The sequence below is a fragment of the Suricata suricatta genome, chromosome 16 (assembly GCF_006229205.1).
Source record: "Suricata suricatta isolate VVHF042 chromosome 16, meerkat_22Aug2017_6uvM2_HiC, whole genome shotgun sequence".
Lineage (NCBI taxonomy): Eukaryota > Metazoa > Chordata > Mammalia > Carnivora > Herpestidae > Suricata > Suricata suricatta.
The window spans coordinates 51,589,863-51,610,693 of record NC_043715.1 but is presented as its reverse complement, the minus strand read 5'-3'; the positions used below and the strand labels follow the sequence as shown (position 1 = coordinate 51,610,693).

The following is a 20,831-nucleotide window of genomic DNA, read 5'->3' as shown; positions in this document are numbered from 1 at the left end:
AGGCACAACTTTTTACCATTTTAGTATGTAAACCATCCTAGCCCACCTGATGCTTGCTAGACAACGCCTTGGTGCGGTCACTACCTTCAAGCCGGGCTCTTCATTCTCTTCTTTAAATAAATGGAGTCAAACTGTTTCAGGGAGAAATACGAAGCATTGCAAATACAATAGGCGCCATCTTTGTTCGGGGTATGTGACTTCCGGTTGGGGCGGAAGAGAACCTAACGGGGCTTGGGGGAGGTGCTCGAATGAGGCTGAGGATGGGTTTGAGTTGGATGGAGAAGGCGGGAATTTGCTTCTCTGCCAATCAGCTCCCCATCTCGCCCTCTGGTGGCCTCCTGACTTGGCGTAACTATGGGCATGCTCCAAGGTGGTCCCTGACTGCCCCCACGAGGGGACTGGAGGGGGTTCCAAATGGGCGAAGAGGGGACGGCGGGCACCGTGCATCTGCTCTGCCTCGCGGCCTCAAGCGGAGTCCCCTTGTTCTGCAGAAGCAGCCGCGGCGGCGCCCCCGCCCGCCAGCAGGTGGGGCCTTGGACGCCTGGATCTCCAGGGGGCTAGGCACTGGGACTCAAGAGAGTAGGGTCTGGAGAAGTTTCGGAGTTGAGTTTAGTTAAAGGGCCAAGAGTGTAATGAATCGACCAATAATCCTGGTTCCCAGAAGAGGAGGGGCCAGGGGATCCAGAAAGAGGAGGGGACTGGGGTCCCGGACACTTGGGTCCTAAGGTGGAGGGGATTGGGGGCTCCTGTCTAATGTCCCCAACCTTTCCCCCCAGCTCCCGTTCTCTGTCATCGGCTCTCTCAATGGAGTACACATGTTTGGTCAGAATCTTGAGGTGCAGCTGAGTTCTGCAAGGACCGAGGACACGACCGTGGTGTGGAAAAGCTTCCATGACAGGTGTGTCCAGTTGGTAACTTGGGGCAGGCCCAGGGCCCGGGTGATAGCCCCTGTTGAAGATGACCCCGCGGTCCCCAAGGCCAGCTGTTTACTTGGCTGTGGGATCTGTGACAAACCAGCTACCCTCTCTGATCCCTGGGTTTCTCTGTATGAGAAGCAGGCTGTGCTGGCTGACAAAAGACGTAGCTGGCAGAAGGTCAAGGGCAGGCTCTACTCTCTTCACTGCTCTGTTTCCAAGGCCAGGACTCATTCTTGCTTCTCGGCTTCCTTTCTCACAGCATCACCCTCATTGTCCTGTCATCTGAGGAGGGCACCTCAGAGCTGAGGCTGGAGAGGCTACTCCAGGTGGTGTTTGGGGCCATGGTGAGGCTCCCCAGCCCTCTTCCCCTAACCCAGGAATCTAAGTTCTCGGCATCTTCCTCCCTCACACCAGGAGTCCAGACCCCCCAGCCCCTCCTGTCTTATTTGTTTCTTTTAGGTTCTTCTTGTGGGACTTGAGGAACTGACCAATATCCGCAACGTAGAGAGGCTGAAGAAGGAGTTGAGGGTGAGGCTGCAGGACGTGAGGATGGAAATTAGGTTGCCTGTTTGCTGATATTTGGGAACTACAGTTCCCGGCAGCCTCTGAGGCAGCCTGGTCGTCTGACCCTAGAGCTAGGGCCAGCCGGGCTAGTGGCTAGTTTTCCGAAGGGGAGGCAGATCTGGGGGCCACATGGGTCCTAAGCTCCTTCCTTCTGCCCTCTGCTAGGCCAGTTACCGCCTCATTGACAGTTTCCTGGGGGACTCTGAGCTGATCGGGGACCTGACCCAGTGTGTGGACTGTGTGGTTCCTCCAGAGGGGTCTCTCCTGCAGGTAAAGAGGATGCCTTGGGAACCCTTGAACCTGTCACTGTGGCCTTAGCTTAGTCCTGATCCTCTTATCCCTGGGCCTTTGCCTCAACCTCTTCCCATCCTCTGGGCTTCCATTCCACTCCCAGCTTGGCCCAGGAAGGGTCTTTCTACACCCAGAGCTGACCCCACCCCTCCCCAGCTCACAGCCCTCTGGTGGCTTCCATCACCCCCAGGATGAGCTTCGGTCCCCTCAGCCTGGTGTATGAAGGCCTGTGAAATCTGAAACCAACCAACGAGCTCACCGTGACCTCTGCTAACTCCACAGTCCACCTTCACCTCGCTGCCTCGGGGGTCCCACGAATCCCAACAACTTCCCAACTTCCTTGCTTTGGCACGCACTGTTCCTTTGGCCAGTGAATATCTATCTATCCTTCCTTAAATACTGCTCTTGTTGATTCACATGGTATGGCCGCCTCCCAGCAGTGTGACTCTGGGCAAGTGACTTGACCCCTCTGAGCTTGGGTAGGTTGTCGATTGCACGTACCTGGCACATAGTAGGATTCATTGAACCGCGGCTGCGCTGTTAGAATTATTAGCGTCAGTAGCACGTGTCAGGCCAGGGAGCAGGCACCTCACCTGTTTAATCGCACTTTACAATGTGACTCGCGGATTGTACCTGCCCATGAAGGTGAAGGAACCCAGGGCCAGGTGAGCCTGCCGGTTTCTTCACACTCCTCGACCCCCTGGGGAGATCATTGCCGCCCCTGCTCATGTCCCCTGACTCCTGACTCAGCTGCCTCCCTTATCCAGGAAGCCCTGTCTGGGTTCGCCGAGGCAGCTGGCACGGCCTTTGGCAGCCTCGTCGTGTCGGGCCGGGTGGTCGCAGCGACAGAGAGCTGGTGGCGGCTGGGGACGCCGGAGGCCGTGCTGCTCCCCTGGCTGGTGGGGTCCTTGCCGCCTCAGGCCGCTCGCGACTACCCGGTGTACCTGCCACACGGGAGTCCCACGGTAAGTGGCGGGGGCTCTGCGCCTGGGAGGGGTGCACTAGAGCGGACGCAGGGGCCAAGGTGTGGGGGGGCGGGGCTTCGGTGGGAAGGGGCGGGGCTCCGGCCGGTCCGTCCTGCTTCTCCACCCCCGTCCCGCTTCAGGTCCCGCACCGGCTTCTAACCCTGACGCTGCTGCCGGGCTTGGAGCTTTGTTTGCTCTGCGGGCCGCGCCCTCCCCTCAGCCAGCTGGATCCACAGGTGAATCCGGGGCATGTCCCCGCTGTTCCCCCGTTACACCCTCTGCCCGCGAGCTCCGGCCCCTCCTCGCCACCTCGCCCTCCTTCGGCCCTGCCCCTCCGGTAGGCCCCGCCTCCTGTGGACTGCGTTTGGATCACCTTCACGCAAGCCCCTTCCCCCTTTCGCTCTCATCCCTTCCTTGGGTCCCCTTTGTCCTCCGCCCTCGCGGGCCCCTCCCCTCCTCCCTGCCCACGCCCCCTCCCCTAGTACTCGCCCCTGACCTCATCCCCCCCTCCCACCCCCACTTCAGCTCCTGGACCGCTGGTGGCAGCCAGTGCTAGACCCGCTGCGGGCCTGCGTGCCACTGGGACCCCGAGCGTTGCCCGCTGGCTTCCCCCTGCACATGGACATCCTCGGGTAGGGCTTGGACGGGGGCGTGGGTTGGGGGTCCTCCTCCCCTCTTCCCTGGCCCGTGACACCCCCTTGTTCGCAGGCTGCTGCTTCTCCACCTAGAATTGAAACGTTGCCTCTTCACCGTGGAGCCCTCTGGGGATCAAGGTGACCGACGGGGGCAAGGCTAGGAGGGGCGTGGGCCCAGGAGGAACTCTCTGTCACCAGGTCTCTCTTCCCCGTCCAGAGCCTTCTCCTGAGCAGCGTAGGCGTCTCCTCCGCTCCTTCTACACCTTGGTCACCGCCACCCACTTCCCACCAGGTCAGCGGCAGAGTGCTCCCTTTGCACATGATAGGACAATGAGTCTCAGACACTTGGGGAGGACAGGAAGGGGCATCCACCCTGATGGGGAAGGGCAGGGAGCTCCCAGCCTCAGACTGCAGACTCCCCTGGGCACAGACTCGATCTGCCGAGAGCTTCTGTACGTAATGAGTCACTTCATCCTCGCAGGTGGGCGATACCTCCTGTTATCCCGTCACTCTGACAGTACTGATGAGGAAACTGAGGCTCAGCTGATAAGCAGCAGAGAGCCAGCACACACGGGCAGCCTGGTTCCCACAGCCACACGCTCCACTGTACTGCTCAAACTACAGGCTTTGCCAACAGTCTTTGCCCCCCACCCCGGGGGTGGGGGCATCCCTCAAAGCCCAGATTAGGAAGGGAAAGTTGTGTGCAACCCATGAGGCCCCAGGGAAAAAAGGCAGGGAATTAGGCTGATTCTACAACCCCAGTGAAGATCCCAATGAATATAGCAAAATGGTGAAGAGCTCCATGTGGTAAGGACGGAGGACCCTGCCCCCCCAACCTGCTTCCCATGGGTAAAGTGGGGTGGGGTCCTCAGGAGGGTCATACGGGAGCCCCAGGCCTGGCACCTGGTAAGCATCACCTGTGGTCTGTGATCTGCATTGCTGAGCAGCTGGTCCACGGCTGCACACAGCGTCCTCAGGGAAGAGAGAGGATGGAGACCGGCTGGGGAGAAGGGGGAACGTCCATGGCCTTCTTCAGGCAGCTGACAGCCAGCTGGTGCCCCGCCCCCCCCCCCCCCCCCCCCCCCCCCCCCCGTCTGGAGCCGAATTTAGGCCCTGGATGTGGTGTTGCTCCTGTGGGTTGGCATTTCTGTTGTCCAGGCCCCTCTGGTCACCTAGGCCCTTCCTGTTTTTCCTCCAGAGCTGGGGTCACCAGAGGAGAAGGTGGAGGACGCAGCCCAGAGGGCCCAGGTGCCAAGAGCCTGCTACCTGGTGTCTGGACCCGAGGAGCCAGGCGCAGGATGGCGGCTGGTGGCCCTGCAGTTGGGGCCGCGGCGGTTGCTGCTGCTGCTGTCCTCCCAGAGCCCCACCCATGGGTTGCGGAGCTTGGCCACCCACACTCTGCACGCCCTCACCCCGCTTCTCTGAGCACTGGGCAGCCAGGAGCCGTGAACACAGACTCTGCTAGTAGCGTCTCTCTGTTTATTCGCTCACAATAATACACAGCCCCTGGACGGGGAAGGGGCGGGAGGGGCTACAATGGGGTGGGGTGGGAGGGGAGGAGGCGCCTGCTTCCCTGGCCCCTCTCCCCTCTGTGCTTAGGGGGGAAAGGGAGGGAGGGGGCTCCCCCTTACCCCCCAGAATGTAAACAGCAGCAGATGAACAAAAATAAAAATACAAAAGGCCGGAGGAAGGTCCCAGGCATCCCCCCACCCCTGGGGTCTTCCCTGTCACCAATGGAGGTCCCCTCCCTGCCCCATCCACCAAAGCTGCCTCGGTCCTAGGGGCTGCCCGGCACCGGCCACATCCCCGGGGGCAGAGTCCAGGGCTCAGAACTGCTGGGCCAGCAGCTCACACAGGTGACGGGAGACAGGCTCCTTGCTGGTACGCAGGGTCAGCCGGTACATCTGGGTTGGGGACATGATGGCGTGGACTCAGGGAGGAGGCCCAGGGGACGGGGAGCCCGGGAGGAGGGTACAAGGGCAACAAAAGAGAAAAGGGGCAAAGAGATCAGGAAGGTGACTGGAGGGACAGGAGACAGCAATGAAAGTGACACAGGAGGTAAAGGGCGGAAGGTCAAAGCCAGAACCAGAAGCGTGGGAAGGATACGGAGAGGTGGAAGTCAGGAGGGAAGGGGAGAGGAAGACTGTGATTGAGAATACAGGGACGCAGAGACTGCCAGCCAGGCAGGGGCGACACGTCAGTCCTGGGCGCCTCCCGGACCACCACTCACCTGAGCCTGGGCGTTGGGCTCCAGCCGGAGCAGACAGCCCACCTGCAGGGCTTTCGTTTGGATGATTCCAGCCCCCACGAAGTTCTCAGGGTTGGGGTCCACATTGTCCAGGAGAGCAGAGCCAAACCCCAAGAGCTGGGGAGGGAGAAGGTAGCCATCAGAGGGTCCCAGGTCGGGCAGCAACCAGGCGGTGGCGGGCCAGTTTGCTGGGAACTGGCCCCACTTTACAGATGGGAAAACAGATGCACAGAAAACTGGGCATGGCTCCCCAGATCCTAGTTTGGGGCCCCCCTGCTGCCTTGCCTAGTTGTCACTCACTTTTGCCTTAGTGACTTCCGCATCCATGGGGTGGTTGGCTTTGAAGATTTTCTGAGCCTCCTGTTGGGGGCTGGGGGCGGGGAAAAGTTTAAGACAGGACCCCCGGGAAGGCCCAGTCCCCTCCCCCTGCGGGGCTCCGCCCCCCGCTGCTCACAGGCTCAGCTGCTTCCAGCGCTGGAAGAAGTCCTGGGCCGCCATCTCTGTTGGCTGGAAGAACTTGTTGATGGTTACAGGGAGCTTCAGGGTGAGGGCCTGGGGGGCACCTCCGTACCTGGCGGGAGGGGTGGCAAGGAGGGCTCCATCAGACCCCGACCCCGGTCCAGGAGAAGGCACCCGCTAGGCAGTGCCCCGCCCGACTCACCGGAAGCGCACGGAGAGGAGCGGGGGCGTCAGGAAGTCCCGCAGACACTCGATGTTGAGCACCTGCTGCACCTGCGCGCCGCCGTCCACCTGCGCAGCCACGCGCTTGGTCTGCACCGCCAGCTGTGCCCGCCTGTGGTCAAGGAAGCCGGAAAGAGGCGGCGGGCCCTGGCGGTCTTGGCCGTGAACCCCTGATGGTTCTGAACTTTCCCCGCAGCCCCAGCCTGCAGGCCTCTGAGGGGTTGGTCCCGCCATCCCGGGCTCATACATACTCTGAGGCCCAAAGTCCCCCTCCCAAATGAGGCCCCTCACCACCCCCTGGCTGCCTACACTGGCCTTCCACCATGGGCTCAGTGACCTCCAAGGTGGCACATCACACCCCACTAGGGTGGAAGCCCTTCCGGGACTGTGGGGGCTGACCTGAGTTTGAACCCTGGATGTTACCACCTCGGTGACTACGGGCAAGCAACTTTACCTCAGCCTCATCTGCAAAATGGACACAGTGTCCTGGGCGTTCAATGAAATAATCCAGGACAAGTACTTATAGGTGTGTCTGGCAAGTGGTAGGTGAACCAAAAATGGCGGCAGCATTGCCACATCTCCCTTCAAGTTGGCAAGGATGGGGTCTTATGCCCCTCTCACCCTGGCCCCTACCCCCATGCCCAGCACAGAGCCAAGCCTGGCGCAGTTCTCTGGAAATGTCAATGAATGAGGCAAAGCCTGAAAACCACTATCAGAGAAAGGAGAGGGGACTGACCCCTTTCTTTACGCCAGCCACCTTTCCTGAATTTTCCATCCACACCGATCTTCAAAACCATGCTATGATAAGGGGACAGGAAGGCTCGCAGAGGCAAAGTGATGGGCTCAGGTGACACAGAAGGCTCTGGTCAGCATCACGAGACCCGCAGGCCTGGCTCTTGAGCACAGGAGGCACTGGAATCATGGGTGTGGAGCCTCTCGGAGGACAAGATCACAGAGGCCGGACAGGGACAGGCTGAGGCATGCCTAGCCCGTCGCTTCCCTGTGTGCAGGCTGTCCTGGGGAGGAGAGGCCCGCCCCGGTAGCAAAGACGACACTAAGCCTCCAAGAAGTAACCGTGTGCTTAGACTTTCAAGTAAGATGACGGAACCGGGCTCCGGACCTGGGTCCGTCTGCTTCCCAGTGGCCAGGAAGGCCGACAAGGCGGGGGCAAGGCTCAGGGGAGGGGGCTGGGCCAGGCCGGGAGGATATGAGTCTGGAGGTCTCCGGGGTGGACGACAGTGGGCGAGAAGTTCTGGAACTGCACAGATGTCTTGTTGCCATAGAAGAGATACATGCGGCCTGCGGAGAGTGGGGAGGGGCGGGGTTCCATCTGAGACCATCCAGGTGCCACCCGTGCCTAGGGGTCACAAAACCCCATCCCCGCTGCCTGACCACCCCGCCCTCAGCCCCAGACACACCCAAGTTCTGCCGGAACTCCGACTTGACTCCAATCTGCAGCAGCTGGTTCTCAAACAGGACCCCGTTGTTCTTGCACACGAACCTGCGTGGGGGTGGGGCGGGGAGCTCAGGAGGCTAGGGGTGCCTGTCCAGGCCCTGCCCCGTGCTCCCCACCTGTCCCCACCGCCCTCCCTGAGCTCTCCCCTGACTCACTTATTCAGCAGCTCATCGGCCTCTGGGATGGGCGGGCCGATGTCCTCAGGACCTGGGCTGCAAGGTGGAGAGAGCTTTGAGATGGGAAGAGGTTGGGGGGCTAGAGCAGAAGACCCAGAGCTAAAGGTGGGAGACAGCAGCCCCCAAGACAGCAGAACCCCAGAACCCACATACTGAGATCCCACCCCCAAGGACCCCAGAATCAGACTGGCAACTGGCTCTAATGGGAATCGGACACTGGTGTGTGCCACCACCCCTGCCCCCGCATCAGAGGACCCTGACTTTGGCTTCCCTCCAAATTCTCACCTCTGCAGCTCATCAGGAACCCCCTGATAAGAGCTCGAAGTCCCCTATCCCTCCCGGAGCCACAAATCTGCCCCCCACCCCTGAGGCCACCCCTTACTCAGCAGCTGGAGCTGGGTCAGCCAGCAAAGCCATGGGGCTCTCAGGGGCGGGCGGCTCCAGCTCGCTGGGCCATCCAATCCCAGAGCAGACAAGAGAAGACAGGCGTGGCAGGCAGCCAATCCCAGAGAGGCAGCAGAGGGCCGGAGACAGAGAAAGAGGGAGGAGGAAAAGAGAGAAGGAAGAGCAGGCTGAGACATAGCGATGGGGAAGGACGACATAGTGTGGCCAGGGTCAGCCGAGTCCAGAGTGGCCAGAGGGAGAGAGGAGGCCTGGGGAAGTGGCAGCCAGGGCGACAGAGGCACAAGGACAAGGAGGGAGGAGGGGGCTGGGAGGGGGCAGAAGGAAAAGGGGCGCCCCGGGGCCCAGGCGGTAGTACCTGAGGAAGGCCTCCTCGGGGGTGGGCCCCAGGCTGGGCTGGGCAGCAGGGCCGTCGGAGAAGACGTCCACCAGGAGGTTCCCTGCACCTGATGTCGCTGGGGGTGCGGCTGGGGGAGGGGCTGCCCGCAGCCCCAGGAGGTCGGCGGAGGGTGAGGGCGTTGACTGCAGGGAAGGTGCAGAAGGTGAGATGGGGTAGTGCCCGACAGACCCACCCCGGGGGCCTAGGGACTCACCACAGTGCTCGGGGTGGGCTCCACGCCCCCATTGATGTCATTGCTGCTGGCGTCCCTCCTGCCATCATCCAGAGCGCTGCCAGCCCCGGGGCCCTTCTTGCGCTTCAGCTTGGCCAGGATGGACGACTCGCGCTCCGGGAAGGGCGGCATCTCCTCCAGCACCGTGGCCTGTGGGGCGCGAGGGCGGGTCAGGGGCGGCTTGGTGGCAGAGGAGAGGGCAATCAAGGCTCGGAGGGGAAGGAGAGGCGTGTGGGGGCCGGGGCTCTGACCAGGACGTCTGTGCTGGCCACCGAGCTGAGCGTGAGGTACTCGACGGCACGCTGCTGCAGCTCCACGTCGGCGTTGCGCAGCTGGGAGCCCGCCCGCAGCACGCCCTGGATGGTGGCCTTGGTCTCCGGGAAGAGGTTGATGAACTTGATGTAGGTGGACAACAGCAGGGCCCGCGTGGCCACGCTGCACAGGTGGAACTTGGAGTGCAGCAGAGAGAACTGCACCGGGGGGCTGTGGGGGGCGGGGTGTGTCAGCACATGTCTCCCCCTATTTCCCCCCAGAGCCCTGCTGCCCCCTCAGAGGCCACCCTGGGCAGCAACCATCGCGACTCCGTGTCTCAGAGGCTCCTGGGAGCCCCGTTGCCACTGACCCCGAGACTCCTGGGGTCCCCGGAGCCCTGGACCCCTCAGAAATGCCCTGTGTTCACCACCCCCTCACCTGGAGCGGGGGTCCCCAGCAATCAGATTCCCAAACTCCCCGAGGATGTAGCCGCCGACCTTCACCATGTTCTCGTGGCAGGCCGGGGCCTGGAGCGCCTGCAAAGGCAGGGACAGGGCGGGTGACGACAGCGACGAGCAGAGCGCCCAGATGCAGGATCGCTCGGGGGGCCGGGTGCAGGCCTGAGCCCTGCACTCCTAGGAACCTGTGAGCTCTCACCGTGCTGTCGTGTGTGTGTGTGTGTGTGTGTGTGTGTGTGTGTGTGTGTGTGTGTGTGTGTGTGTGTGTGTGTGTGTGTTCGAGGAGGTAACAGGTGGGGAAATTGAGGCACGAACCGGTCATGTGACTGCCCCCCCCACCCCTGCTCACACAGGTGGTAAAATCTGGTGGCACATGTCCCCGTTTCCCGGGTCAGAGGCACTGGGAACCTGCCAGGACCTGGGGTTCGGGTACTACACACGGGTGGCCCACACTGATGCACTGTCGCCTGTCACACTGGCCCCCAGGCCCGCTGGTGGCCCAGGGAGGCCGAGGCACTGCCCTGAGCAGGAAGAAGGCGGATGGCGGCCCGGGCTGGCCGGCCCCACAGCTGTCCTGGCCAGTGTCCCGCTGTGCGGGCGATGGGGGGTACCGACCTCAAAGACGGTCTTGGCTGCGTAGCCCTGGACGTCGTCACGGTTGGTGACGATCTGCAGCACCCGGTACCACACCTCCTCACTCACGTAGTCGCCGGCGATGCGGATGAGGTTGAGGATGGTGTCCACGTACCAGCTGTAGTCCACCGCGTACTTCTCGGCCAGGATGGCCACCTTCAGGACCTGCCAGCGGGGAGCGCTGGGGTGGGTGAGTGCATGCGCGTGGGCCCCCTAGGGGCCCGGTGTGGTATAACCGGATCCGGGCTCACCACCGACCCTGGCTGGAGACCCCAGGCGACCTGAACCCCAGACCCGTCCTCCCCGGGATCCAGGGGCCCAGCGACTCCGTGGACGTACGATCTCCTCGCGAATGGCATAATCCGCTGTCTCCAGGTACCGAAGCATCTCTGACACGATCTGCTTGGCGTTGCTCCGGTCGCACATGGCGTAGAGGAGGTCGGCGGCCCGCTGTCGCACACTGACATCCCGCTCCGTCTGAGGGAGGAGAGTGGTGGGGGGGGTGTTCAGGCTCCCCAGTGGCCTCTGAGCCCCGCGCCTCTCCCGGGGGACAGGGATCCCGTCCTGCGTGCAGGGTGGGCTCTGACGTGTCATACCTTGAGGGCGTTGATGACCGTGTCGATGTGCGTCTTGACCGCCTCGTGGGAGAACTCAGAGCTGGCCAGCGTGCACATGCTCTCCAGGGCCAGGTAGCGGAGGTTGGTCTCCCGGTGCTGCAGGAACTGGCCCAGCTGGTTGCAGGCGCGCACCAGCAGGTTGGGCTCACTGCCAGCGAAGAGATGGAGAGAGACGGGGGCGAGGTGGGGCTGCGTGAGCAGCTGGGGGACCAGCTGGGCCCGGCCGGCCCACCCCACGTCACCCTCAGGACCGGGGTCTTAACTCTCGCCCTCCGTCCCCATCATGACGCCTCCTGGTGACCCGGACATCTGGGCCGCTGGGCCCACAGGAAGAGACTCAGGAATTCTGCTTTCCAGGGGGTCCACACCAATCTGGACAGAAGTCACGACACCTAGACCCATTCTCTTAGGACGCACCTGTCGTAGTGGATGATGAGGCTGATGGTCTCGAAGAGGATGGCGTTCTTGGCGTTGGAGTGCTGGACCTTCTTGGACTTGGGCGGCTCCTGGGCCTTGTTGAGCACGGTCTCCAGACACTCCACCAGCCGTCCCTTCACGGCAGCGTCCTCTGGGGAGACGGAGGGTGCGGCCCAGGCTGAGCGGTTGGCTTAGCAGGGACCAGACCACAGTTCTGATCATCTGCTGGAAGTGTGGGCCCTGCAGCTGTGACCTGGGGTCTCTGCTCCCTCAAGCTCGTCCTCGATCTCCGGGTGACTGAGGGGCACGGGGTGGGTGTGGCAGCAAGCCAACAGAAGACACGACTCCTGACCTGGGCTCTTGTCCTGCTCTGGGCTGACTCCCACCCCGGTGAGCCTCAGGTTTCCCTTCTGCGGCACTGACTGCTCTTCAGGCTTCCCACAGAACAAAGAAAGCTCCAGAAACCTTCCCCGGAGACACTGTGAAACCCGGGTCTCCCCAAGGAGCGGTCTGAGCGCCTGAGACAGATGCTAGCCAGATGCTCATAGAAACACCAGGAACTGCCAGTCTGTGGGCTGCGAGGCAGCACCCTGGGAACAGGGCAGCTGTCAAGGGCCACCTGGGGGCTCGGTCGGTGACGCGTCTGACTTTGGCTCAGGTCATGATCTTGCAGTTAGTGAGTTTGAGCCCCACATCAGGCTCTGTGCTATCAGCCCAGAGCCTGCTTTCGATCTTCCCCACCCCTTCCCACCTTGCACTCTCTCTCTGTCTCTCAAAAATAGATAAACATTAACAAAAATTGGGGCGCCTGGGTGGCTCAGTCGATTAAGCATCTGACTTCGGGTCAGGTCATGATCTGGTTTGGGGTTCGAGCCCCACGTCGGGCTCTGTGCTGACAGCTTAGAGCCTGGAGCCTGCTTCAGATTCTGTGTCTCCCTCTTTCTCTGCCCCTCCCCTGCTCATACTCTGTTCTCTCTCTCAAAAATAAATAAACATTAAAAAAATTTTTTTAATTAACAAAAATTAAATAAACAAACAAAAAAGAACAGCTGTCAAGCATGCTAGTGAAAATTATCACAGCCAAGGGTCTCGGGTGGCTCACGAGGCAGAGCAACGAAAGAAGGACCCGAGGGAGCTATGAGCCAACCCCAGGACGCGGGACTCTCTTGCAAGGCAAAAACTCTCCCAGCTTCTAGAAAAACAGGGAGGGGGGCGCTATTCTAGGCCAAAAACAGGGACAAAGACCTAATGAAATTTAAGCTGTGGTCCTAGATTGTACTGTTACTTCTGTTACTTTTTAATTTTTTTTTTTTTTGAGAGACAGAGAGAGACAGTGCGAGCAGGGGACAGTCAGAGAGAGAGGGAGACACAGAATCTGAAGCAGGCTCCAGGCTCTGAGCTGTCAGCACAGAGCCCGATGCGGGGCTCGAACCCACAAACCGTGAGATCATGACCTGAGTCGAAGTCAGATGCTCAACTGACTGAGCTACCCAGGCACCCGTTACTTTTTTTTTTTTATTAAGCCATACACATAAAGCTGTGGACAACGAGTGTGGTTTGAATGGACAGCCTGGACAGCCAGTTGACCCTGGGAAGCGATTCTGAATCTTCCCAGGTGGGACGGGGCACCGAGGTTTTGCGCAGTGTTCTTGGTCTTAGGAAATGTGTACGGGTGGGTTTGGGGGAGGGGAGCATCATGATTCTGCAACTTATGTCGAGGAACGGAGCAAGTGTGTGTTCGCAAGAACAAAGCCAACAAGACCGCGAGGAGCAGCGTTAACGGTCTCTGCCGAGTCGGGGGTGGGCTCGGGGGCCCACCACTCAATCCTGCAAGTTCTCCGTATGTGTGAAATCTTTCATAATAAAAAGTTGAGGTCGAAGCCAGGGTCACAGAATAAAGGGACAATTCTTTCCAGATTTAAGAGAAATAATTAAACTTGACACTTGTCTCGCCTTCTTTTTCAATCTATTTTTTTTAAGTAATCTCTACGCCCAACGTGGGGCTCGAACTCGCAACCCTGAGATCCAGAGTCGTGTGCTTCACCGACTGAGCCAGGCAGGCCTCCCTCAGGGCTTGTATCGTGATTGGATCCTAGTCTGAACAGACTGTGAATGATGTTGGGGAGAATCAGGGAAATCTGCGGTGGGTATTTGAGGCCACCGGGGAGCCGCTGTTCCCTTTAAGTGTGACCACAAAATTGCAGCCGTGAATAAGAATGCCTACGGTTTGTAGAAACGTGTAACAAAATACTCAAAGGTAAAAACATCACGATGTCTGTGACTGACTTTGAGATATTTCAGAAGAAAAACAGTGAAGAGCACGTGTACACACCAAAAATGCTCTACTTGTCTGTATGTTGGAAATTTTTTCATAATACGTCGTTAAAAAATTTTCATGCGGGGGCGCCTGGGTGGCTCAGTTGGTTAAGCACCTGACTTCGGCTCAGGTCATGATCTCACGGTTCGTGGGTTCAAGCCTCACATCGGGCTCTGTGCTGACAGCTCAGAGCCTGGAGCCTGCTTCAGATCCTGTGTCTCCCCCTCTCTCTGCCCCTCCCCCACTTGTACTCTGCCTTTCTCTGTCTCTCAAAAACAAATAAATGTAAAAAAAATTCTTCTTATAAACAGGGAGTACCTGGGTGGCTTGGTCAGTTAAGTATCCAACTCTTGGTTTCAGCTCAGGTCATGATCTCAGGGTTTCTGAGTTCAAGCCCCACATCGGACTCTGTGCTGGCAGTGCGGAGCCTGCTTGGGATTCTCTCCCTCCCTCTCTCTCTCTCTGCCCCCACCCACTCATGCTGTCTGAGTCTTTCAAAATAAATGAGTAAACTTAAAACATTTTTCTTGTAAATAAATGGGAGACGGCCTCTCCTGCCCAGCACCATTCGCTCAGGGTCATGGCTGCAATTCCCACAGCACAGAGGGGGCGAGAGTAGGTGAGGGGCATGCTCTGGGCACACCCCAAAATGATGGTCGGGCTCCTGGGCTGGAAGTGGGCGTAGAGATCTGCCTGAACTCTTCCTTCCAGGATGAGAAAGAGGCCCAGAGAGGGCACGAGCTTCCTGAGGGCCACACGATAAAATTCATCACTGGCTTTCACAGCCTGGGAGGGGCCTTTGGTGTCACTTACGTCCCACAACCCATCCACACACAGACATGCAGCCACGGGTTTGCAGACACGCATGCGTGTACACACACACACGCACAGATGACTGTGAAGGCTCAGGGCCGCACGCAGGTCCTGGGCGCAGCAGGAGCTCGCTAGCCTGGCTGAACTGAAGGGAACTGGTTTAGCCATTACCTACCATGTGCTGAGCACCTCGCCACAGGCCCCTCAAAACTGCTCACGAGGTGAGACAGCTCCCCAGACGGGAGTTAAGGGGGGGCCCGGCCCACAGGGTGGAGCAAGGGATTTGCAGCGAGAGGCTGGAGTCAGGCTCCGCCTCTGAGTCGTGGCCTGGGCCAGGAAAGGAGATGTTGCCTCTCCGAGCCTCAGTTTCCCTGTATGCACACTGCAGGGATGGCTCCCCCTCACTCAGACACCCCCGGTGCGTTAGCTGGCTGGCCCCAGGCACATCATCCACGCCACGGCCGAGACCTTGAGCGACAAGGCCATGGACACCTCTCGCAGAGCTATGCTAATTCAGCCAGCACGGCCTGGCGTCACCCCCTGATCTGCTGGGCGACCTTGGGCAAGGACCTCCCCCCGCCAAGCTCGGTCTCCGCCTCCGTGAAACGGCTGTGACAAGAGCCGCCACCTTCAGGGCTGGAGCACACACATGGCTTCACAGGGACCCCAGCCTGCGGCGGGAGATCAACAAACACCGTGATGTGTCCGATTCTTTGAGCTCCCCGCCCCCCAACCCTCGCAGAAGGCCCGGCCCCCGCCCGGCCCCAGATCCCGGTGGTGGGGCGGGGGGAGCTCGGAGGTACCTGGCGGCGGGTAGCACTGCAGCAGCCTCAGCAACTTCACCGAGAGCCAGGGCGCCGGCACGAAGTAGTACGTGTAGTCCTGGAGGTCGGTGGAGGCCGAGGAGACGATCTGGGGGCAGAAAGAGGGGGTGAGGCATGGGCACGGGGGCAGTGGGGGAGCACACAGCGAGCCACCTAAGCTGGGGCTCATCGAGTGTTCCAAGGAGGCAGGAAGTCTCTGCCACTCCAGCCCCCTCCCGCGAGCCCCCTACTCCAAGTAAGAGCCTCCCCATGCCCCGGGCTGACCCCGCGAGCACAAATCACCCCAGCTCGCGGGGGCCTTGATTCTTTGTAGTTGTCCCCCGAGACTGGAAACAGGTCCGGGGCAGGACCCTCTCCTGGGTTCCCAGGCCTAACACGTGATCGAACAGAAGGCTCGGGAAGGGCGCCTGGGCAGCTCAGTCGGTTGAGCATCCGACTTTGACTCGGGTCATGATCTCGCGGACTGTGAGTTGAAGCCCTGCACCAGGCTCTGTGCCGACAGCTCAGAGCCTGCAGCCTGCCCGAGATTCTCCCTCTCTCTCTGCCCCTCCCCTGCTGTGCTCTCTCTCTCAAAAATAAATAAACATTAAAAAAAGAAAGGGCTTGGGGAACAGGGGGAACAGGTGGGGAATTGGTAGAAGAGTGTGGGACTTCTCTTCAAGGCAAACTCCTGCTCACCCTTGGAATCCCCTCCTCCAGGAAGCATGCCCAGCATGCTCTGTGCCACTGCCATGAGGGCCTGTGCGCTGACCCCAGTGTCACTGCACGTGTCCCAGGCCGGCCTGGCCCATAGGACCAGGATTCAGATGTATGGTGAACAAAGGACAAAGCGAGTGAACAAGCTGGTGTGTCTGTTCTCTCTGCCTGAGAATCCAGGCCTCCCCTTACCTGCCCAGGAAATGTCCGGATTCACTCCCAGACTCAGTCCCGGGAAGCCTTTCTAGAGTGCCAGGCTGGTTAAGTGCCTCCTTTGGGGTCTACAGTGCCCTGTACTACCTCCGTTGCGGCACACATCACCCCTTCTATGAAAATCCGGGCAGGCCACCTGCCTTGCCACATGCCCCTCCCCCGGACGGGACAGGGAGCTCCGGGAGGGCTCATGTCGGACTCATCCGGGTCCCCACACAAGGCCTCGTGGTAGGAGGTGGTAGGAGGTGCAGAAGAAAGAGAGGAAGGAAGATGTAGAAGGAATAGCCGGAAAAGCAGGAGAAAGTAAGAGACAGTGGGGTGGGGATCAGGAGAGCCGCTCTCCCCTTCCGGTGCTCCTACTAACTCCATGGAGACTGACTGACTGTGAGATGGGACCTGGGGGTGTCCCCATTGAACAGATCGGGTAAATGAGGCCCAGAGCGGTGGCTGAGCCGGGATGAGCCCAGCTCAGAGCCTGAGTTATCACCACTGGCCTGGGATGCCTCTCAGGGAGGAGGAGGGGGACCCGAGAGGTGCTCCAGGGCGCGGAGACCACACCCACCCGGCTCAGGCGGGACACGGCCAGGGAGATGCAGGTCTTGAAGTCGTCCGGGTTCTTCTTGCAGAGACAGGTGATGAGGCTGACAGCGGCCGTGACCACGCCCTGCAGAGACACATCAACAGCAGGTCAGGGCTCAGGGTGCGGTGGGGGAGGGTCAGACTGGGGACAAATGTCCAGGCTGTGGATCCGAGAGCAGACACTCAAGGGCTGGGTGGGTGATGGGTGTTGGGGACACTGGAGAGATCTCCGGGCATCAAGGCAGGTATCAGGGATTGACCTAGGGGTTTCTGGACACTTGGGTGGGTGACAGGGACTAACGACACTGGGCCTGCGGGACAGAGGCAGGGGTCCCTGGGCATCCAGGTGGGAATCCGGGCAGAGGCGGGACTCCCTGGCTTCTAGGTGACGTCCAAGGCAGAAGGGTCCCCGGCGAATAGGGGGCCTCACCATGTGCTGGTCGTTGAGCAGGTGGACCACGCGGGCCGTCCACTCGCCCATGGGCACTAAGTCAGGCGACGCCTTGTACAGCCGCAGCAGGCACAGGGCCGCGCTCTGTTTCACACTGTCCATGCTGTCCCTGTGGGGACACAATTTGGTGGAGGGAGGTCAGTGTGACCCCAGCCTGCCCAGACCTCCCCTCTGCCCTCTCGCCTCCCAAAAGGGGTGCCCAGCAAGACGTGGGGAGAGCCAGGCGGACCAGCGATCCAATCTGGTGCTGCCCTCATCACCCACCGGGCCTTGGTATTTTCATCTGCAAACTGGGTTCCATCTCAGTAAGCGGGGGGTCTCTGGCAGGGCGACGCACAAGGCCAACCTGGGCTGTGTGCCTCCGTTTACTGACCGAACACTTACTGAGTGCCGGCCGGGCAACGTGCTATGCCCCGGACGCGGTGGAGAGAGTGGTGGACAAACTGGTCCAAACGCCTGTCCCCACAGGGCTCACATTCTAGGCAGGCGGTCAGTACCCAACACACACCCCAGACACTGTCCGTGTTCAGCGCTACTGCACAAAGCGGCCCACGGATGAGGGGCTGGGAACGCCATTTGGGAAGACCTCTCTGAGAAGGTGGCATGTGATGGAAAATTGGGTAATTTAATGAGAAAAAAAAATCCTCAAAACCAGAAAATCTCTGCACAGAACATCCCAGGCCGAGTGCAACCAGGGGCCCGTGTGTGGCCACAGAGCGAGTGAGCAATCAAGAGGGAGAAGCCAGGAGACAGAACAAGAGGGACGGGGGCCAGACCATGCTGGGCGTCAGGAGCCCTGCAGGGGAGCATCGATCAATACTGAGGTGACAGCACTAAAGCTACCCCCCCAAAGCCCTGCTGCTGTGCCCAGCACTGTTACACGCCTAACTCCTCCACTCCTCTTTTGTTTTAATGTTTACTTATTTTTAAGAGAGAGACATGGAGACTGAGTGGGGGAGGGACAGAGAGAGAGGGAGACACAGAATCGGAAGCAGGCTCCAGGCTCTGAGCTGTCAGCACAGACCTGATGCGGGGCTCAAACCCATTAACTGCGAGACCATGACCTGAGCAGAAGTCAAACGCTTTGCCGACTGATCCCCCCAGGCTCCCCTGCCCATCGCCTCTTTGTGACAAACCAAGGCACTGGGGTCAGACGCACGTGCTTGAGGTCCTGACCTGTGGGGCGCGGCTCTGGCACAAGCCGCTGACCCTCTCCGATGGGCTGGGGGATGAGGAAGTGGTGCCGCGGACTGGCAGCTGGCACAGCCTGCAGCGGGGGGGGGGGGGGGGGGGGGCGGGCTAACCTGAGCACCAGGGCTGCGGCCTCGAGGGGAAGGGCTTCCCCAAGAGGACCCATCCAGAGCCAGGGCTGAGGGCACCGAGGGGAGTCCCCGCACACGTCAAAGGCCAGGGGCGACGTCGGCTCCCTGGACGCGCAGGAGACATGGCCTGCAGCGACAGAGCAGCTCTGTGTGCTTCCACGACATGCAGACGCACGCACAACGGCCGGGGTGTGGACACGGGGACAGGCCCTAAGGAAAGGAGTGGGAGGAGGGGCGCCCCTGGCCGGCATGCCCCTGGGAGCAATGGGGACGGAGCCCAGCGAGGTGCTCCTGGCCGCCTGCCCCGGGGAAGGACACACACACATTCAAGGTGACGGCTCCAGAACGTTCACTGACTGACAGTCATCAAACTAAAACCCAAACCGGCAGAAGATCTGTCCCAATGGTACGTCATTAACAAGGACCTTTTCACCATCGTGACAGCCCACGTGTCAGGAGCCCTGGCCCCGGGCCATGCTCTGTTCTAGGTGTTTCTACACAGGAACGCTCACCAGAGCCCTTGAGGGAGGGGACCTCTACCATCACCTCCAGCCATGGGTAAGGGGACGTCCGGCCACACACCAGGCGGAGGAGTAAGAGCTACTTATCACCTTGGTTCCGAGAACAGAGACTGTGTGACTATTTAAGTAAAGCTGAAAACCGTGTCATGTAGGGGCATGTGCCCAGGTGTGAAAGGACAAGGAGGCATGTGGGAATAATGGCCATCAAATTCAGAGCACAGAGAGGCAAGGGAAAGTGGAGAGGAGGTGAAGCATAGGGAGGGGAATTCTACTGTACCTGTTTCTTGTTCCTATTTATTTTTTTTTAATTTGAGAGAAAGAGAGAATCCCAAGCAGCTTCCATGCTCAGCTCAGAGCCCAACATGGGGTTCAATCCCATGACCCCTGGGATCACCACCTGAGCTGAAATCAAGAGTCGGATGCCCAACAGACTGAGCCACCCAGGCACCCCACCTTTCTGGTTTTTTTATTTTACTATTTTTAAATTTTTAAAAATGTTTTATTATTTTTGAGAGACAGACAGTGTGAGTAGGGGAGGGGCAGAGAGAGAGGGAGACACAGAATCTGAAGCAGCTCCAGGCTCCGAGTTAGCTGTCAGCCCAGAGCCCGACGCAGGGCTCAAACCCACAAACTGTGAGACCATGACCTGAGCCAAAGCCGGACGCTTAACCGACTGAGCCACCAAGGCGCCCCCCCCCTCCCCCGCACCCGGCCTTTCTTTTTTAAAAGACCTGTGATACCACATGACCCAGCAATCCCGCACCCCGGCATCTACCCAAAAGAACTGAAAACAAAATTCACACTCTGTATTTGCACATTATTCGTAGTAGTCAAAAAAAAAAAAAAAAAAAGCGGGCACTTTCTGATGGCTAAATAAAACGTGGTCCCTCCAGGCAGCAGAGTATTACCATCGGGCCATAGAAAGGAAAGCAGCTCAGCTTCATACAATGTGAGGAACTTCGAAAACATTATGCCACGTGAAAAAAAAGCCAGATACAAAAGGCCACAGACTGGGGCTTCTGTTCATCTGACGAGTCGGGGGAGGGCAATTCCAATGTGGCAGAAAGAAGGTCAGTGGGTGCCCAGAGCGAGGGGGAAAGGCGCCAGGGAGTGACTAACAGGTGTGGGGCTTCTTCCCGGGATTAAAGAATGTTCTGGAATTAAGAGAGTGGGGGTAGTTGCATAAGATTGTGAATATCCTAAACCCCACTGAATTGTATGTTTTTAAATAGCTGAAACCGGGGTGCCCGGGTGGCTCAGTCGGTTGAACATCCCGCTTCGGCTCAGCTCATGATTTCACAGTCCATGGGTTCAAGCCCTGCATCAGACTCTGTGCTGACAGCTCAGAGCCTGGAGCCTGTCTTCAGATTCTGTGTCTCCCTCTCTCTCTGCCCCTTCCCCGCTTGTACTCTGTCTCTCTCTCTCTCAAAAATAAATAAAAACATTAAAAAATAAAGAACAAAATAGCTGAAACTGTGAACTTGATGTGACCTGGACTTTATCTTTAATAAAAAAAATCTACCTAAAACACCCCATTCCTCTGTGCTCCTGTCACTGTCAAGGCCACGCGTCAGGTGTCCAGAGAGACCAGCCGAGCACTCCGACAACCCCGGCCCAGCCCTCGGCGTCTATTCCCCGTGGGAAAGTAGGACATGGCCTCTGCTCACGAGTCTGTCACACTGGCCTCCTTCTCGGCCCTCGCGGGCACCAAGTTCCCCCTGCTTCGGGCAGCTGGCAATTCGCGTCTCGCCCAAGCCAACGGTGCCTGCCTG

The 20,831-nt window shown here is 59.5% G+C and overlaps 2 protein-coding genes across 3 annotated transcripts in view; one reads left to right on the top strand and one right to left on the bottom strand.

Annotated features, from left to right (window-relative positions):
- The first annotated feature begins 239 nt into the window (after positions 1-239).
- Positions 240-4,839, top strand: FUZ (fuzzy planar cell polarity protein). Its single transcript, XM_029924213.1, has 11 exons — positions 240-525; positions 777-898; positions 1,177-1,261; positions 1,377-1,445; positions 1,647-1,751; positions 2,540-2,737; positions 2,878-2,973; positions 3,263-3,369; positions 3,446-3,510; positions 3,590-3,664; positions 4,571-4,839. Exons 1-11 carry the CDS (start codon positions 415-417, stop codon positions 4,795-4,797), a joined length of 1,260 nt encoding a protein of 419 aa, XP_029780073.1. The 5' UTR covers positions 240-414; the 3' UTR covers positions 4,798-4,839.
- Positions 4,830-20,831, bottom strand: part of AP2A1 (adaptor related protein complex 2 subunit alpha 1) — a 32,471-nt gene continuing 16,469 nt past the window's right edge. Inside the window, exons 5-24 of one of the 2 annotated variants that reach the window (XM_029924210.1) lie at positions 17,196-17,325; positions 16,749-16,850; positions 15,257-15,365; positions 11,324-11,474; positions 10,886-11,054; positions 10,629-10,766; positions 10,272-10,454; positions 9,637-9,734; positions 9,198-9,429; positions 8,929-9,096; positions 8,694-8,857; positions 8,316-8,381; positions 7,913-7,969; positions 7,720-7,802; positions 7,511-7,600; positions 6,282-6,405; positions 6,075-6,191; positions 5,921-5,990; positions 5,603-5,737; positions 4,830-5,276 (exon numbers count right to left, since the gene is read on the bottom strand). In XM_029924210.1, the coding sequence (XP_029780070.1) occupies positions 5,199-5,276; positions 5,603-5,737; positions 5,921-5,990; positions 6,075-6,191; positions 6,282-6,405; positions 7,511-7,600; positions 7,720-7,802; positions 7,913-7,969; positions 8,316-8,381; positions 8,694-8,857; positions 8,929-9,096; positions 9,198-9,429; positions 9,637-9,734; positions 10,272-10,454; positions 10,629-10,766; positions 10,886-11,054; positions 11,324-11,474; positions 15,257-15,365; positions 16,749-16,850; positions 17,196-17,325 (2,464 nt within the window). In that variant the 3' untranslated portion in view covers positions 4,830-5,198. The remainder of the gene's footprint in view (positions 5,277-5,602; positions 5,738-5,920; positions 5,991-6,074; positions 6,192-6,281; positions 6,406-7,510; positions 7,601-7,719; positions 7,803-7,912; positions 7,970-8,315; positions 8,382-8,693; positions 8,858-8,928; positions 9,097-9,197; positions 9,430-9,636; positions 9,735-10,271; positions 10,455-10,628; positions 10,767-10,885; positions 11,055-11,323; positions 11,475-15,256; positions 15,366-16,748; positions 16,851-17,195; positions 17,326-20,831) is intronic. The other variant, XM_029924212.1, reaches the window with a different exon arrangement.